This window comes from Zootoca vivipara, chromosome 15 (genome assembly GCF_963506605.1).
Source record: "Zootoca vivipara chromosome 15, rZooViv1.1, whole genome shotgun sequence".
Taxonomy (NCBI): domain Eukaryota; kingdom Metazoa; phylum Chordata; class Lepidosauria; order Squamata; family Lacertidae; genus Zootoca; species Zootoca vivipara.
In genome coordinates, this window is record NC_083290.1 from 9,013,318 (window position 1) to 9,027,486 (window position 14,169).

The 14,169-nt window shown below is 48.3% G+C and overlaps 1 protein-coding gene across 1 annotated transcript in view; it reads right to left on the reverse strand.

Moving 5' to 3' along the window:
• MNT (MAX network transcriptional repressor) overlaps positions 1–14,169 on the reverse strand; it is a 56,914-nt gene that overhangs the window by 28,718 nt on the left and 14,027 nt on the right. The window contains exons 2-4 of the mRNA XM_035139355.2: positions 13,577–14,153; positions 10,634–10,675; positions 9,168–9,279 (exon numbers count right to left, since the gene is read on the reverse strand). Coding sequence (XP_034995246.1) covers positions 9,168–9,279; positions 10,634–10,675; positions 13,577–14,153 — 731 coding nt within the window. The remainder of the gene's footprint in view (positions 1–9,167; positions 9,280–10,633; positions 10,676–13,576; positions 14,154–14,169) is intronic.

Consider the following 14,169-nt stretch of genomic DNA (forward strand, 5'->3'; position numbering starts at 1 on the left):
GGTTGTGGTTCCAGAGAAGCGGACACGGAGCAATGGATTCAAGCTACAAGAAAGAAGATTCCACCTAAGCATTAGGAAGAACTTCCTGACAGCAAGAGCTGTTCGGCAGTGGAATTTGCTACCAAGGAGTGTGGTGGAGTCTCCTTCTTTGGAGGTCTTTAAGCAGAGGCTTGACAGGCATATGTCAAGAATGCTTTGATGGTGTTTCCTGCTTGGCAGGGGGTTGGACTGGATGGCCCTTGTGGTCTCTTCCAACTCTATGATTCTATGGTTTGCTCTAGAAAATGCAACTGCACTCCATGCTCCTGCTCTCTGGACCCCGCCTTCTTAGTAAGGCAGACAAAGGAGAGAGATCCAAAGTCCTTGCTTCCAGTTGCTAAACTCTGACTCAGATTTTGCTGACAAACCTGTCTTAGAATGAGTCCGGGCAGGGACAGGAGTCCATTCCTGGGGCAGATCCCTTCTGGTGGTGGGCACCTCTTTGCATACAAGAAAACTAGCAGGCCAGGAAGCATGAGCTTCCATGCTAGATTTCTACGAGCGAGACCAAGCACAAAAGCACACAGAAAACACCCCAGAGATTCCACAGAGAATCTGGTTTTTGTACCTGATCGTCAACTTGGCTGTCTGGCCGGACTTCTCCCAACATTTTCGCACCTCTGCGCACACACACGCAGAGTTAGGAGCCCAGCTGTTGTCAGACCAAAGGTCTGCCTATGCCTGTATACACGTTTCCGGCAGTGGTCAGCCCAGATGGATTCCAGGAAGCCCACAAACAGCCTTGGAACTTGGTTGTCTCTTCTGCTCACATGCTAGCGAAATCTCAGACGGGCACTTCCAAACGGCAAGGCAATTTAGCCAGAACCCAAAACAAAACAAGAGGCAATGGGAACATTTTATCGTTTACCCAGAGATTATCTTAGTACAGTGGCTCACCAAACCTTCTACTTTAAAATTCCTGAGAGTTTTGAAGGCCCTCTCGGTAACATTTCTGCCTGTTTGGGCAACCGCAATGCACTGTGCTAAATGCTGCATGGTTTTTAACTGAATCAGCATTTAAAGTCTTAATTCTAGCCTCCCATTAACTTTGCCGCCAATCCTCTCCACTCCTTCCCAGTGGCTCTACCTCCTCCGATCAGTCCTGCTCCATCCTGCTCACCTACCGGGGGGGGGGGGGCTGCCATGGACCAGCCATGGCACCCACTCTGTGCACAGCTCCTGCTGCTCCTTGCAGACCTGCCACGGACCACCTGAGTGTGAACATCGCAGACCAGAGTTTTGGAACCCCTTTTCTTTACAGGATGTGGGAGGTCCTCCTAACACAACGTAAAAAGAAACGATGTGCTTTTGGCATTAGGTAGAGATGGTGCAGGTGAGGTGCTAAGCAAAAATAAAAACTAAGCCTACTTTGCCCAGGAACATCCAAAGCACTCTCTCTCTTTGCATCTTTCATTTTGGACTACTGCAATGCACTCTACGTGGGGCTGCCTTTGAAGGTGACCCGGAAACTGCAATTAATCCAGAATACAGCAGCTAGACTGGTGACTGGAAGCAGCCGCCGAGACCACATAACACCGGTCTTGAAAGACCTACATTGGCTCCCAGTACGTTTCCGAGCACAGTTCAAAGTGTTGGTGCTGACCTTTAAAGCCCTAAACGGCCTCGGTCCAGTATACCTGAAGGAGCGTCTCCACCCCCATTGTTCAGCCCGGACACTGAGATCCAGCGCCGAGGGCCTTCTGGCGGTTCCCTCATTGCGAGAAGCAAAGCTACAGGGAACCAGGCAGAGGGCCTTCTCGGTAGTGGCACTCACCCTGTGGAACGCCCTTCCATTGGAGGTCAAGGAGATAAACAACTACAGTGGTACCTCTACTTACGAATTTAATGCGTTCCGAACGTACATTCGTAAGTAGAAAAAAATTGTAAGTCGAATCCCATAGGAATGCATTGGGGGGGGGGAATTCGTAAGTCGAAGCAACCCTATCTAAAAATTCGTAAGTAGAAAAAAATCCTATCTAAACCGTATCCAAGATGGCGGACGGAGCTCCATTCGTAAGTAGAGGTACCACTGTACCTGACATTTAAAAAACATCTAAAGGCAGCCCTGTTTAGGGAAGTTTTTAATCTGTGATATTTTAATGTATTTTGGTATTTGTTGGAAGCCGCCCAGAGTGGCGGGGGAAACCCGGCCAGATGGGTGGGGTATAAATAAATAATATTTTGCGCAAGTTCTTCGGTGTTTTGCTAGCTGTAAAAGGGATAAAGGGCAGCAGGTTAGTGAAGTGCTGGGGGAAATCTTCCTCGGCTATCTCCTTGGAATTCTGGGGGCCAAACTAGACAATGCGTTAAAAGGTATATAGGCACCTAACACATTTTTTAAAACCTTAAAAACAACAGCCGTGAAAGTGGGAGGAGAAGAGTTAGGACTGGGGCACATTGGGGGTGGGGGGTACGCCCTTTCCCTGTGGGTCCTGATCCCAGTGAAACGCACACAAACCAGCTGCTGCTTCCAAGTCTACAACTGTGAGTGCCTAGAGATCTCTAAACGGCAACTGGCGTTTCGTCAGCCCCAAAATGGAAAACGAGCAAAGTCCCAACAATGCGAGAATGGCAACTTAAACTGATGGAATTTGTGCAGCTTACGAACCTAACATATAGAATAATAGAACAAGAAGAACATATGCTTAAAGAAGATTGGAAAATGTTTATGAATATATGGGGGGGGTTGTGTTTATTTGAAAACGTGGGCAGCACTAAGATAAATTCAACAGTGCAAGTAAGTTTTTATGGGTGTAATAATGGAATACTGAATGGTTTATTTTATATACAGAATATGCAGGGATTTATGTTATGCACACACAAAAAAACAACCCACGGAAAGAGGAGAAGGGAAGTCATTGATATTTCAAGGTTATTTAAATGAATATTATAAAATGTGAAACAGAAAATTTAATAAAAATTATGGAAAATAAATAAATAAACTGCAACGGGAAACTCTGGAAATAAAGAGTTCTCAGCTCTGCACAAAGATGTGTAAGAGCAAAGCGCATATGATCAAGCAAATGTGTGCAAGGCGTGTGTTCACTCATGCTGACTATGTCATGAGAATGAGGACACATCTTTTCCCCAAGCTCCGACGGGTAGCACATTCCAAAAGTGAGAGAGAAAATATTCCTTGCTATCAGGAGAGACCATCTCCTGCTAAGGCTGCCTGCTGATGAATCACCATTAACCTAACACAGCCATCCGCTTAACAGAAGGATGGTCAGTTAGCAGCCACCGCAATACTACCACAGCCATAAGGTCTAGGAACTTTTGGAGCTCTATGGAAAGCTCGGGATTCTCAGAAAGCGGGATTCACCCCGCAGCATCACAGTCTGTTGCGCCTGTGCTTGGCCTCCACCTGTCTCGAGAGACAATGAAGTGCATCTCCGGGGGTGAAGTCAAACCACCGGAGAATCACAGCGCCTGCTGTGGCTGCAGAAACCGGCAAAACGTTAACTGCTCCTGTGCTGTTTTTGCTGCATTAGCAGCAGCAAAGTGAACTCTCCAAGGTGCAAGCCTGGGCAGTGGGTATATAGGTCCTGGGCTGTCCAGACAACAAGACCCCCCTCTCAGACTCGCTGATGTGGTCCAAAGGAAAGCAGAGCAGTATGTTTGGCACTGGCTTGGCTGCAGGAATTACTGGAAGGAGGTGTGCAAGGCGCCATCCAACTGTCTTAGGGACACCTCTTCAGATGGGTGTAGGGTTTACTCCAGGAGTAGGCAACCTCAGGCCCGTGGGCCGGATGTAGCCCAATTGCCTTCTCAATCTGGCCCGCGGACGGTCTGGGAATCAGCGTGTTTTTACATGAGTAGAATGTGTCCTTTTATTTAAAATGCATCTCTGGGTTATTTGTGGGGCAAAGGAATTCGTTCATTTTTTTTTTCTTTTTTGAAAATATAGTCCAGCCCACCACATGGTCTGAGGGACGGTGGACCGGCCCAGGGCTGAAAAAGGTTGCTGACCCCTGGTTTTCTCCTTAGCCTTTTCTTCTCCCCGCAAGACAGGGGGTATGGTTTTTTCCTCAGAGTTTACTCCCAAAGGCTTTCAAACAAATGAGTATCGCCGTAAGGCAGTGGAGGTTGAGGATCAGAGTGTTCCTTCTCCTAGGTGGGGCTACCTTTCCAGGTGGATGAGCCCCCATCTGCCCCTCACTTCCCTCTAAAGCACATGTAGAAACTGCTACCTTGACAGTAGTCCCCCCCCTCTTTCCAAAGCCCAATCAGCAGGAAGAGACCAGTGGCGAAAGGGGCCTCCCCTCCCTTCAGCTACAGGGAAGGCAGTAGCCGTCTAGAAGATTTGACTAGCGATTGCTATCTCCGTGACCAATGGATGAACTCCCAAACAAAGCTCTTGTCATATGTGTCCCCACCCACCCACCCCCCAATTCCTTGAGGAATACTTGGGGCTTGCAACCTAAAATTACAAGGCTGCACATCGCAAGGAATTTGGCTGCGTCCCCTGCGATGCGGAAACAAGCCGAAACTGGATGATGGAAAAGCCAAGGGGGGGGTTGGAGGAGGGGGGGGAGATGGAAAATGGCTTTTGCTGCTGCTGCAAGGATTATATTTTGGCTTGCTGAACACGTGGATTACGTCTGCTAGGCATCTGAGGACACCAGCTCCGATTTTCTCCGCTGCTCATCTCCGGCAGAGAGAGAGAGAGAGAGAGAGAGAGAGAGAGAGAGTTCGGTCGCCGCTGGGGGAATAGTAAGATGCTGCTTGTCACAGCTGGGAAAGGAGGATGAGATGGCAAGCACTGCAAAGGATGGCACCAACATTCTGGAACAGCCAATATATATGTTCACAAGGGGATTTGCAAAGAATAAAAGTGCCCTGCGAGGGACCAGCACTTGCCCAGTGTTGGGAAATCTACATTCACGGAACGTGCTGGTTTTCATCGCCTGCAGCATCCTGGCCTATGACGTCACAACTGTGAGTTCTGCTCCCTAGTGCAACAGGGAGGGGAAGAAGGTTTCATCCTCTACTTTCTATTGGCGTTTATGGACCTCCGCTTCCCACCTGGAGTTTCCCCTGGTTATAAAAAGCAGCTGGGTATCAAGTCAGATCGATAATGGTCTGCCTCTATTGCAGTGCTGCTTCCCTTGCTTGACCCCACAATGGGAGAAAAGTCCCGCAGGATCGCAGCAAGAAAAAGACCACCTAGCCCAGCAACTTCTCTTTTGGGTCAACCTTTGGTGAGAGCAGGGACGGGGAACCTGTGGCTGGACTACAACCCCCATAACCCTCTGCCCGAATATTTGAATGGGAAGCATCTAAAGCATATATCATAAAATCATAGAATCATAGAGTTGGAAGAGACCACAAGGGCCATATGCCTGTCAAGCCTCCGCTTAAAGACCTCCAAAGAAGGAGACTCCACCACACTCCTTGGTAGCAAATTCCACTGCCGAACAGCTCTTACTGTCAGGAAGTTCTTTCTAATGTTTAGGTGGAAGCTTCTTTCTAGTAGTTTGAATCCATTGCTCCGTGTTCGCTTCTCTGGAGCAGCAGAAAACAACCTTTCTCCCTCCTCTATATGACAACCTTTTATATATTTGAACATGGCTATCATATCACCCCTTAACCTTCTCTTCTCCAGGCTAAACATACCCAGCTCCCTAAGCCGTTCCTCATAAGGCATCGTTTCCAGGCCTTTGACCATTTTCGTTGCCCTCTTCTGGACACTTTCCAGCTTGTCAGTATCCTTCTTGAACTGTGGTGCCCATAACTGGACACATTACCCCAGGTGAGGTCCGACCAGAGCAGAATACAGTGGTACTATTACTTCCCTTGATCTAGATGCTATACTCCTATTGATGCAGCCCAGAATTGCATTGGCTTTTAAAGCTGCTGCATCACACTGCTGACTCATGTCAAGTTTGTGGTCTACCAGGACTCCTAGATCCTTTTCACATGTACTGCTCTCAAGCCAGATGTCTCCCATCCTGTATTCGGACCTTTCATTGTTTTTGCCCAAGTGTAGTACTTTACATTTCTCCTTGTTAAAATTCATCTTGTTTGCTTTGGCCCAGTTGTCTAATCTGTTAAGGTCATTTTGAAGTGTGATCCTGTCCTCTGGGGTCAAATAACTGCATACCCGTCGTATAAAAATAAAGAATATAAGGGGGGGGGGAAACTGTTGAAAGAAGAGCTTAAAGACCTCTGGGCTCGAACGGTCAGGAATCCAACCACCATGACAGATAAGGAAATACAAAAAGGATATTTGAACTAAATAATATACTGTCCCAGCAAATAAGAATTTATGCTCACCTGTGTAAGACAGAAATACTTGGAGAGTGGTGAAAGACCAGTTAATTTTTTTGTCCGATCATTTAAAACAAAAGCAGGATAAGGCATTTATCCCAAGTCTTAAAGGCGATAAAGGTAAAGTCTATAAAGACTCAAAAGATAGTAATGACCAATAACCCTCGGCCATCAGCCACACTGGCTGGGATGGATAGGATTTGTGAACAACACCTGGGCGTTCACAAATGTTTGCTGCCACGCTGGGCCAGGTGAATGCTCAATGGAAGAGATGGCATTCCCATGTCTTCCTGCTAGGATGTCCACTCCCACACCAACACTTCAGTGCAGAATGCATGCTTGCCAACCACAGATGTTTCTCCGCTTGCTACTACATAAGTATGTACAAAAGTGAGAGCTGGACCATAAAGAAGGCTGATCGCCGAAGAATTGATGCTTTTGAATTATGATGCTGAAGGAGACTCTTGAGAGTCCCATGGACTGCAAGAAGATCAAACCTATCCATTCTGAAGGAAATCAGCCCTGAGTGCTCACTGGAAGGGCAGATCCTGAAGCTGAGGCTCCAATACTTTGGCCACCTCATGAGAAGAGAAGACTCCCTGGAAAAGACCCTGATGCTGGGAAAGATGGAGGGCACAAGGAGAAGGGGACGACAGAGGACGAGATGGTTGGACAGTGTTCTCAAAGCCACCAACATGAGTCTGACCAAACTGCGGGAGGCAGTGGAAGACAGGAGTGTCTGGCATGCTCTGGTCCATGGGGTCACGAAGAGTCGGACACGACTAAACAACAACTACATAAGAACATAAGAAGAGAGCTGCCGGATGAGGCCAATGGCCCATCCAGTTCTGAGAGCAGCCAACCGAATGCCTAGAGAAATCCTGCAAGCAAGGCCAGAGCACTCTCCTCACCTGTGAGTTTCTAGCAACTAGAATCCAGAAGTATTACTGCCCCAGATAGTGGAATAAAACAGTCTTACCCTCTGCAAATGCAACCGCATGGTAAGAACCCCCAGTTTTTGAAGGAAGGTTCTCATGTCAGCTCCCTGTTAGAAAATGGGAGCGTCCAAACCAAAGCAGACAGGAAGCCGCCCACCCCCCAAGAAACAGGAAGATGCTGTCAACAGCGCGAAGCTGGCCAGAGAGGGGGCCAACACCTTGCTGGTCCTGCAGTCACCTCTAGCAGCTCTCCCTGGACAGGTGGCACGGACGGCAGTTTCCAGGATCATGCAGAAGCTGCAACAAACCGCTGCAGTAGATGAGCACTGCATATCCTACTCCAAGAATGAAATGGGCATGTTCCCAGACACCAACAGTGCTGCCTACTACAGTGCAATCCCAATGCTCGGCTTTTTCCATCAAGCATGATGAGCTGGGACCCTTGTCTGCCCTCTGACTCGTTTCCGTAGGACTTCATCAGCTAGACCACAGCATAAGACTCAGCCACCGGCCACCTACCCTCTACAAACACACTGCCCCCCGTAAAACAACAACAACAACAACACCCCAAACTTTTAGGAGGATTCACCTCCAGTTTTGCATCAAACGGAATGTCTCGGCGGGTTTGTCCGTGGTTAAATCCAACTCAATGTATCAGAAAGCAGAACGGCATCCTGGCAACGTTAACAAAAACATGCATGTCTGGATGTGCATAGACGTGGAAGAATTCAGGCATTGCCCCCAGATGATGGTGAAGGAAGCGTAAACCATCTTTCTAAAGTGACGGTCTGCAATCTGCTTGCAAACAAAGATCAGGAGCAATGGTTTGAAGCAGGGTTTGCAAACCAATGGTTTGTACCATCTACTGTTTAGGTAAAGGGACCCCTGACCGTTAGGTCCAGTCGTGGACGACTCTGGGGTTGCGGTGCTCATCTCGCGTTATTGGCCGAGGGAGCCGGCGTACAGCTTCTGGGTCATGTGGCCAGCATGACAAAGCCGCTTCTGGTGAACCAGAGTAGTGCACGGAAATGCCGTTTACCTTCCTGCCAGAGTGGCACCTATTTATCTACTTGCACTTCATGCTTTCGAACTGCTAGGTTGGCAGGAGCAGGGAGCGAGCAACGGGAGCTCACCCCGTAGCGGGGATTCGAACTGCCGAGCTTCTGATTGCCAAGCCCTAGGCTCTGTGGTTTAACCCACAGAGCCACCCGTGTCTACTGTTTAGCAGTGCCTAAATGAATAAACCATAGTTAAGAGGCATCTCAGAGACTCAGTTTGCACATTACGGTAAACCACAGTTAATGGGTTGCTGCAAACATGCCAATCTGGGCTGTTTTGCTTCTCCGTTACTGAGTGGGGTGGGGTGGGGTGGACATAAATCACAGACTTTGGCTTAGCATTGTGTCCAAATCAGGAATCGTGATTTGTTCCCCACATGTAAGAGGAGGGACAAGCAACCCCCCCCCCAGACTGGCACACCAACGGTAATACAAGTGTACAGTAACTAAGGAAAATAACCAGATCAAAAAGCTATGCACCAGCACATAAACCAGCACCAAACTATCACAAAGCAGCATAAGATGAACGAAAACAGCAATTTCAGGACAAAATCCAGCACAGAGACTTGGGGTGGGGGGAGAGGAGGAAGGAAGGAATTAAATTATTTCCAAGAACTGAAATGCCCTAAAAGGCCTGGGAGAAAAAGGAGTTCTTCACCTGATGCCCAAAAGATTCTAACAAAGGCACCATGTGAGCCTCACTGGTGAAAACCATGCACAATCAGGGTGCCACCACCTAGAAGACCCCGTCCTTAAGAATCCTACAATGGTAATCTGAAGGTTCAGGAAGGCATATATAAAAAGGACTAGGCATGAAAGAAATAAACACACATACATGCACATATCTGTTTCAGGCCCCTACCTGGATATATCTCAAGGCACTCCTTAGGACGCTGAGGTTTGAGGTTTTCTTGTCGTCGACGTTGGGGATGTTCCGCTTAAGGGTTTCAAAGCATTCTTTCAAGTGGGCACGTCTACAGAAACAAATCCCAAAGTCACCCCCTCGGTCACAGCACACTTGGAACAAGGCAGGAGGGTGCACCGTCACAGCGGATCAAGGAAACCCATTGGCGGAAGCCTAAGGCAGGCGTTTCCAACCTGGCACCCACCGGACAGATGCTGGAAACCGAAATCCAACAAATTCCAGGGAGGGACTGGCCAAGGGATAGCATGTGTACAGTAACTAGGTTTTTTGAACCTGCTCTGGACAGCAGGTCTACCCAGTGGCCTGCAGTACGGTGCAGTGAAACTGCAGTGCGTTGCAGTGAAAGTGCAGTGCCAGAACAGGTATAAAACACCAGGCCTTTTTTTTCCAGCCAGAACTCAGTCCCAGCACCTCTCAGGTGGGCGCCATTACCATTATAAGAGAACAAGGTGTTCATGGTTGAGTTCTGGCACCTCTTTTTCTAGAAAAATGGCACTGCAAAATACCCTCACCCACACAAATTACTTTTGTCTCCATACCATTACCTAGGTAAGATATCCAAAAAAGTGCATTAGCAAGTGCTTTCTCCTTGAAAACCATGAGAAGTCAATGTTTAATGGGCATCCGCAGAGGGAGAAAAGGCAGTTTCCCACCCTCTGAGAACAAACCATAATCTCCAGTTTTAATAGTTTTTTAAAGGAGCATTTGTAGAGCCTGAGATATGAGGCACTTTTATTTTCTTTTTCTTTTTTTTGGCGAGAAGCTAGCCTGCTCCCACCTTTCATTATTTAATTTTGCCTGCCCCCACCTCCAGTTTCTGCAGAAACACATCCCCCCCCCCACCCCATAACTGGCAAGCCAGCAACCAGCACCAGAAAAAACGTGGTTCAAGGTGGGTTTGCAAACCGTGGTTTGTCCTGGGAGATGACATGATTAAACCATGGCTGGAAATCATACAGCAAACTAGAATTGCAGAAGCCACTGTTAATAAATCATATTGTGCGCTCATGATGGTTTGGTGTAGCATCGCTACTGACAAACCAGCTACAACCTGGAATGCTGAGCAGGTGGGATAGCAAAAACAGCACCAGGCACCTTTGGTACCCTGGTTTGCCTGCTGCACATCTGGAAAAACAAACCATTGTTTGGGTTCTGAACTATGGTTAGTGAAACCAGTGGTTTGGCACAGTGTCTGAATTGATTCCCCCCCCCTTTTAAAAAAAAACAACCCAGAGAATCTCGTCTACCATAACTGACCTCCCTGGGAAACCTCTGTGTCCCCTGAAACAACAGCTGGAATGCCCCCACCCCGGTCTAACCTCCAGCCGACCCAAACAGTCCACTGGTTACGTGCAAAACCGGTTATCATTTTGCATTCTTCTTCTTTTTTTAAAGCTACATACCTGTTTTTCTCCAATTTATTATGGACTTCCCTGGTGCCAACCCTAAAGTCCAAAAGAAGAAGAAAAAAAGAAAATGAGAAGTTGCCATCAGCACCAGGTTTCAGAAGAGCTCTGCACTTAAACCTAAAAGTTTCCAAGCGGAGATTTGGCTGGGGTGGGGTGGGTGTGTGGGTAACAAGAGCCAGCTGTTGCAAAGGCTTTGCAGCTCAATTTAGGGACGCTGACTTGCTGTTAGAGGCTAGAACTAAACGAGATCATAGACATGGAAGGAATTCCTTGGAATAAGGATAAACTCTCTCTCTCTCTCTCTCTCTCTCTCTCTCTCTCTTACCTTTCTCAGCCTGATCTGGCCACAGTGATCCATGCGATGGTCACCTCTAGGCTTGATTATTGTAACTCGCTCTACGCGGGGCTGCCCTTGAAACTGACCCAGAAACTCCTTACGGGGTCCTCGCCGCGGGATCACATTAATCCAGTGCTTTACCAGCTGCACTGGCTCCCGGTGGAGTACAGGGTCAGGTTTAAGGTGCTGGTTTTGACCTTTAAAGCCTTATGAGGCTTAGGACCTTCGTACCTATGGGACCGCCCCTCCCGGTATGCCCCGCAGAGGACATTAAGGTCCACAAATAATAATATACTGGAGATCCCGAGTCACAAGGTGGTTAGACTGGCCTCGACCAGGGCCAGGGCCTTCTCAGTACTAGCCCCGACCTGGTGGAACGTTCTCTCTCAGGAGACTAGGGCCCAGCGGGAGTTGTCATCTTTTCGTAGGGCCCGCAAGACGGAGCTGTTCCGCTTGGCCTTCGGACTGACTCAGTCTGACCCCGATGTTACCCTCCCCTAAGGCTTCATCCTACAGATATTTAAATGAGGTTGCACTTGTAGATTCCTAATTTTAAAATTGAATTTTAACATTGTATTTAATCTGCATTTTAATTGAATTGTTTCTTTTATGCTTGCTTTGATATTCTTGTTGTTAGCTTGACTGGGAAGGGCGGGGTATAAAAATTATTATTATTATTATTATTATTATTATTATTATTATTAATTACCCACACACCATCTCTCTCGCAAAAAAACAATTTTACACGTTCTTATGCGTAGCAAGCTAATGTGCTTCACTCAAATTATTCCTTCTGATCCTTGAACCCAGGGTCCTTTGGAGCAGAAGACACCCCCCAGTCTCACAGCCCATGTTTTCACAGGCACACCGATTGCCACATCCCCTGTTGTCGTGGCAACAAAGGCATCTGTCTGCAGCCAACCTGCCGAGGGAAACACATGCTGCTTAACAAATCTCCACGCTGAACCCGAAGGGCTGGGCTTTGTCTGCAGCACAGAAAAGCAGCAACAGGACCCACTCGCTGCACAATCTTGGGTCATTTTTTTACTGGGGGGTTGTGTAGAGGAAGAGAAGTTCCCTAATGCAACAGTTTGCATTCAGATGAATGAGGCAAACAGCATCCTCTCGTGCTGTAGGTCTTCAATTGAATGGCTTGGTCTTCTTCCATTTTACAGATATGGGGTTGTACCCAATATTCCTCCACCTCAGAGAAGAAATTGCTGGGACCCAACTAACTTAAATCCATCCGTTTCAATGGATCTGCCCTCAGAATACAGTGGTACCTTGGTTTACGACCATAATCCGTCCCGGAGGTCCGTTCGTAAACCAAAACAAGTCGTAACCCAAGCCACACTTTCACCAATGGGGCCTCCGAAAAAGCTGTTCGTAATAAAAAAATATATATATAAATTGTTCGTAATAATAAAAAAGGGTCATAATCCAAAAAAAGTTCACAAACCAGGGTGCGCACTTCCGGGTTTGAATTGGTCATAATCCAAAATGGTCATAAACTAGGCTGTTCGCAAACCAAGGTACCACTGTACATATAAAGCACAAGGAAGCCACTTTAAACAGGCATGGCTTTCCCCCAAGGAATCCTGGGAAATGTAGTTTGCTAAGGGGGCAGAGGGCCGCGAGGAGGCTCCTATACCCCTTCACAGAGCTACAATTCCCAGAGTAGTTTAACAAGCCGTCCCTCTTCCCATTGGCCTACAGAAAAGTGTATCCAGCTCTTTCAAGCGTTCCACTGGAGGTATTTCCCCAAAAATGTACTCTAAGAGGAGCCTAGTTACATTAAGCTGATGGCCCAAGTATCCCATCATCCTGTTCTCACACGGTGGCCAATTAGGGGAAGCCGCCATGCAGGGCCAGAGCAAAACAGCACTCTCCCTTCCTGCGGTTTCCTGCATTCAGAAGGTATATTTCCTCCAACAGCAGAGGCAGAACACTGCCATCATAGTTAGTAGTCGCTTCTTGGCAACTGGCCCACAGTTCCGGATTTCCACTGGAGATGTGCAAACTTGAACCTGGGAGCAACTGAATGCAAAGCATGCACTCTACCACACACACACACACACACAAACGCTTGCCTTTGGTCAAGCCAAACCACTGGTCCACCTGCTTCACTGGCCATCTATGCCCACCTGCATCAGATCTACAGCGTCTCAAATAATGTTCCTTTTTATTTATTTAAGTTATTAACAAAGCAAAAGAAAAACCTCACAGCATGTAAACCAGAAGAACGGCCCTCAGAAGGACCAGGGAATTATTATTATTATTATTATTATTATTATTATTACTATTACTATTATTACTATTATTATTATTATTAAGTCTTTGCCTGATGCTGGAAAGACATTGAGATGCAACTTGAGACAAGCTGCACAGATGAGAGCCTTTTTGAGCCAAGCTTCTCTTCATTCCCCCCACTTCAGATTTGGCCCAGTGGTTGTTTATTATTATTATTATTATTATTATTAGGGGGTGGGGTGGGAATGTTCTACACAAAACAAGGCAGGATCCCGGGAATTGCAGAGTGTTGGACTAAATGGTTCCTTTCCAACTCCACCAGAGCTGCCCCCCAGTGACCCCACACTCACCCTCCGGGCCTTTTCTTCTGCTCGTTGGGCTTGACGTCCTCCGACGAGGGAGCCAGCTTGACGCCGAGGGGCTGGTGGTGGGGCTGGTGGGGCTGCAGAGGGGGAGGCTGAGGCTGGATCGGCTGTTGGACCATGTGGTGCTGTGAGATAGCCAGCACCGGCGTGGCATAGTGAGGCAGCTGCTGCTGCTTCGGGCTCCCAGAAGGGGGCGTGGGGGCCTTGATGTCCGGAAGAAGCGAGGGGCCGGTCTTCTGGATGACGGGGGCCACCAGGGGGGGCTCCTTGCCCAGGCCGGGAGCGCTCACGAGCGGCTGGTGGCGGTGGACGAGGGGCGGAGACAAGGCGTTGTGCGCCGCCGGAGGGGCGGGGCTTGTGACCACGGGGATGGGGATGACGGAGATGGGGGCCGCCAGCGGCGGGGGAGGGGGCGGAGGCGGGGCCGGCGGAGACAAGGGCACGGCCGCCATTTCGAGGCGGGGCTCCTCGGGGCGAGCGACATGGTTAACCCTAGGCACGCTGGCCTTCTTCTGCTCCTGTTCGCGCTCCAAGCGTAGCTTTTCGTGCTTCTCGTTCTCCTCTGTTCGGGAAGGGAA